General features: G+C 44.1%; 1 protein-coding gene across 1 annotated transcript; it reads left to right on the top strand.

The window, feature by feature from the left end:
* Positions 1-1,819, top strand: brcc3 (BRCA1/BRCA2-containing complex, subunit 3). The gene has a single exon (XM_079756237.1). It carries the CDS (start codon positions 123-125, stop codon positions 906-908), a length of 786 nt encoding a protein of 261 aa, XP_079612363.1. The 5' UTR covers positions 1-122; the 3' UTR covers positions 909-1,819.
* The last annotated feature ends 3,509 nt before the right edge of the window (positions 1,820-5,328 follow it).

Below are 5,328 nucleotides of genomic sequence, written 5' to 3' on the forward strand. Positions count from 1 at the left end.
CCTTTGCGGAACGGGAAGAGGAGACAGCCTGCTTGTTTTACGACTATTTATCCCCGAGTTTGATCGTAATAATCGATCAGTTTAGTGCAGTATCCGAGTGTTCAGTCCCTGTGAGTGTCAGCATGGCCATCAGCGCGGTCCACCTGGAGGCGGACGCCTTCCTGGTGTGCATGAACCACGCGCTGAGCACGGAGAAGGAGGAGGTGATGGGCCTGTGTCTCGGCGAGATGGAGACGGACCGCATCGTTCACATTCACTCCGTCATCATCCTGCGGCGCTCCGACAAGAGGAAGGACAGAGTGGAGATCTCCCCGGAGCAGCTGTCCGCCGCCTCCACCGAGGCAGAGCGGCTGGCGGAGCTGACGGGGAAGCCCCTGCTCCGGGTGGTGGGCTGGTACCACTCCCACCCCCACATCACCGTCTGGCCCTCTCACGTGGATGTCAGGACCCAGGCCATGTACCAGATGATGGACCAGGGCTTCGTTGGCCTCATCTTCTCCTGCTTCATCGAGGACAAGAACACCAAGACGGGACGCGTCCTCTACACCTGCTTCCAGTCCACGCAGGCGCAGAAGGGCGCGGAGTACGAGCGGGTGGAGGTCCCGGTGCACGTCGTGCCCCGGGACTCGGTGGGCAAGGCGTGTCTAGAGTCTGCCGTGGAGTTGCCGCGGATACTGTGCCAGGAGGAACAGGACACGTACAGGAAGATCCACAGTCTGAGCCACCTGGACCCCATCACGAAGATCCACAACGGCTCCGTGTTCACCAAGAACCTATGCAGCCAGATGTCCGCCGTCAGCGGGCCGCTGCTGCAGTGGCTGGAGGACCGGCTTGACCAGAACCAGCAGAACATCGCCGACCTGCAGCTGGAGAAGGAGATGCTGCAGCTAGAGCTGGCCAGCATGTAGCTCTATAGAACTCAGTATGTACAGAGCTCACAGGCATGAAGCTCTATACACACTGTACGCCTTTAATACTGTCTATAGAGCTGCAAAACATGTAGCTCTAGATCTATCAGCAATGTCTGTTCTATATAGAGCTGCCCAACATGTAGCTCTATAGAACTAACAGTATCAATACTGTCAGTTATATATAGAGCTTTAAAACATAGCTCTAGAACTAACAACATAAATATTGTCTGTTATATATAGAGCGGCACAACCTATAGCTCTAGAACTACAAATATAAATACTGTCAGTTCTATATAGAGCTGCCCAACATGTAGTTCTTTAGAACCAATAGTATCAGTACTGTCTGTTCTATATAGAGCTATCAAACATATAGCCATATATAAGTAACAATACACTACTGTTGGTTCTATATAGAGCTTGCCAATTTATAGCTATATAGCCCTAACAAAATGATATGAAATATTGGTTAATATAATAAGCTGTGCCTCTATATAGCAGTAACAATAGACTATCTTCTATTTTCTGTCAGTTATATGGAGCTGGGCAACATAAAGGTCTATATAGAACTAACAGTATTTAGTATTAGTATCTGAGGTGGCCATCTTCCTCCTCTGACCTGCACTTCCTTTCTGACAAGCAGAGGACTTTAATGATTTCTAATGACCTGTTTCAAACCTGCTTTCCAGTGCGATTGAACATTAAACTGTTGGAGCAGTAAATGATGTCTGTCCTGCGGGCGTGTCGGCTCTAAGCTTCGGACTGTGTAGCGATGCTGGCTAACTTGCAGAACACGCTCCTCCGGCTGTGATGAAAATCGTTCATATCGTTTCTTGCTTCATTTAACACCTTTGCCATTGGTATGTTCGGGAAAACTTTATTTATAATTGGGGGAGTTTAATAAAATATTTTAAGGAAGATTCCCACTGGGTACATTTTTGTAATGTTTTATATAAAAGTTAAATTTCATTTATGTTGACAATGATGAGATATGGTCAGTCTGTTTTCGTTTTCCCAGATAACACACACACACACACACACACACACATACACACACACACACACACACACACACACACACCCAGGGCCGAAGTGATTCATTTCAGACACGGTTCTGGAATTCTCTAACCTATGAGCCCATCATCCTATTTCCTCCTAATTGTCTCCGAAAAGATAAAGCAACTAATTTGAAATATGCAGAATTGGTGGTAGGGTCCGGCTTCCCAGCTGGAGGTCTATCCTAGATCCCCAATGTCTGGAGCACGACCTCCCTATCCCCCCCTGCCTGCTCCGTAGTGACTTAATGACGCTGAACTCAAGACACATTTAATTAATAATATAAGTAATATTGTAACATCAGAAAAAAAAGACAATGTTTGTACTTACTCAAAGAGGTAACAATTACTTAAAATCTTCCTGTGAGGAGGCTCCATGGTCCTCCTCACTGGTTAACCTGAGGAGGCTCCATGGTACACCTCACAGATTTACCCTGCACATGTACGCCTGGTCAGACCTCATCGGGCCCTACCAAGTGGGGCTGAAGGGATTAGCCCCTGTTAGATTGAGATGCTTCAGAATGTTTATTAGTCACTTATGTAATGCAACTGTATTATGTATACACAATGCACTAGCATTATAACGTCGGGACTTAGGAGCTTAGGAGAAGTATGTTCTGAATACTTTGAGGCCCCCCTTAATGATTAAGAATGGGGCGGGTCTAATTGTATTTAGGAGAGAGCTTAGTTTGGGGGGGGGGGGAGAATGTCCTGTGAGAGGATAAAGTATTTTCCATTAAATCCTGCCCTCTGTGGGTTTATGCCTTGAACTTTGTTCTTGTTTTGTGCACACTGCTATAGCAGCTGCTTGCTACCATCTCAACGCTAGGGCCTAACGGCACTACTTAACTGTGGTGGGAAATCCAGACCACGTTAATTATTTCCCTGTTTAAACTGTGCAGATTAAAGAGTCATCCGAACTTAAAATAATTAGGGTCATATATTTGAGTAATAAAGTTACAATAATATGCAATAATTATACAACAAGCATACAATAATCGGAGGCTCGGATGGGAGTTCCCCCTGCATCTCTTCAAGACCTCCACAAGGAGAAATCCCAAAATTGGAAATAACCCTGCCTCCCTCCAAGAGGTCTGCAAGCAGAAGTCTGATGCATTGGCGAAAGCAAGGAATTCTTATACAGTGGCTGTCATGCTGAGAGCAACTTTAGCCTCCAATTAAACTAAAGTATTGGTTAACTAGATGGTAATCTATCGATGAACCTCCTCAGGATGTCATAAGGGGTCGTGGCCGTGCCCTGTCAGTTGGGACCCTGGCCTCTCCCTTCCCCGAGGGGTTCAGTTACAGCTTTTTAACACATCCCCTGAAGGGGTCACGAAAACAGACACATAACAACAAATGGCACTAAGAGAAAATGAATGTGAAAATAGAATTTCCCATTACACAACCTATCAATCACACTATTAATGACTGATTATCCCACAGTCTTCGTTGTCATAGTGACAAACCTGTCACCTCTAGTAATCAGCTTTGTGTGTCTAAAAAATATGTGCAGAAGCTGTGTTCTTTCTCTCTCTCTGTTCTCTCATGTACAGACGTAGTATAGATCAAAGTTGATCAGTTTCTAGCAAACTGTTTCCATGGAAATATAAAACATAATAGTGGATTATACTTGGAGTCGCACACACGCACGCATGCACGCACGCACACACACACACACACACACACACACACACACACACACACACACAAACACACACACACTAGAGATGGTATAAGGCTGAGATGGTTCTTGGTATGTTATTGTATTGCACTGAGAGCTCACATTCGGAGAAGACAGAGGTTTGGGTCAGACTACGGTCCCAGGCTCTCGTGTGATTGGTGGGATGTTAGTGATGTAATTTATGACCTAGGGGAGGCTTTCTGCTCTCATTGTGGTTTGGTTTCCTTCTGGCTGTTAAACCTAATGACTCATTACAAAATATTAAATATTCAGGAGATTTTGCTGTCTCCATCTTCTTCTTCTCTCTCTTCTCTCCACCTCTCCATCTTCTCCTCCCTTCTCTTCCCCTCTCCTTCTCCCCCATCTTCTTCCTTTCCCCCCCTACTCCTCCCCCTCTCCTTCTCCTCCTATCTCCCTTCCCTCCCCCTCTCCTTCTCCCCCCTCTCATTTTCTCCCTCTCCCTTCTCCTTCTCTCCTTCTCCAAACCATTATGTTTATTTCCTGTGCTGATGTAAAGCATCTTCACTGCTGCAGTCTCTCCCCCATATAACCACACATCACACACCCATATATCTGGTACTGGCTCTTATGTTTTATTCATTCATATTCATTATTCAAAATAAAGCCTAACCCTCACTCACAGAAGAGAGAATAAGGACATATAATAGTTGCAGAAAAGATACATCCTATACACACATATATGTATATATATGTCTATTATAGTAAAAGGTTCAAATGAAGGTGCATATTGATGGTGTAATTCAGGCTGACGATATTTGTTGGTGAGAAAAACAAGAAGCACAGGCTAGTGGACAATGCTAAGGAAGATATTAGACTTTAAAGCAATATAGATATTGGTCAATAAACAATGATTTAAACCACTTACATTTCTTATTCCTTTCTTTGTTGTATCATTTATATATTTTATAATTCATGTACCGACTGGTCTTACCAGTGTTTTCTAGTCAACAAATCCAACATTTATTATGTTACGGAGTATATATGAGTAATTTAAAATGCATAAAATACATAAGAGAAAGATGAATGAAAAGATGGGAAATAGGCACTTAATACAGTCATTATTAAGACATTATTAAGGCAATAAATTAAATACGGATAGATTAACGATTCAAAACAATTAATTTATAGGTAAAATAACTCGTTTAGCACACACACACACACACACACACACACACACACACACACACACACACACACACACACACACACACACACACACACAAACAAACACAAAGATACATTTATTTAATACATGGACGCATACAAACCTAACGTATTTATGGTTTTAATGCGTAATTTTCAAGCCAAAGTATATACATCTCATTCACACACACACACACACACACACACAGACACACACACACACACACACACACACACACACACACACACACACACACACACACACACACACACACACACACACACACACACACACACACACACACACACACACACACACACACACACACACACACACACACACACACACACACACACACACACACACACACACACACACACACACACACACATATATCCATCCACCTGTTGGACGCACTGGGGACAGCTGAAAGTTGGAAGTAATAACAGCTCCGGCGCTAGGACCAGGAGGCAGCAGGCACCCGTTCACGGCTGACTGACTGGAGAAACACACAAG

This window comes from Pollachius pollachius (genome assembly GCF_949987615.1).
Source record: "Pollachius pollachius genome assembly, chromosome: 18".
In the NCBI taxonomy this organism is placed as follows: Eukaryota; Metazoa; Chordata; class Actinopteri; order Gadiformes; family Gadidae; genus Pollachius; species Pollachius pollachius.

Coding starts and splice junctions, on each gene's coding strand:
- brcc3 (XM_079756237.1), top strand. CDS start 123: ATGGCCATCAGCGCGGTCCACCTGGAGGCGGACGCCTTCCTGGTGTGC.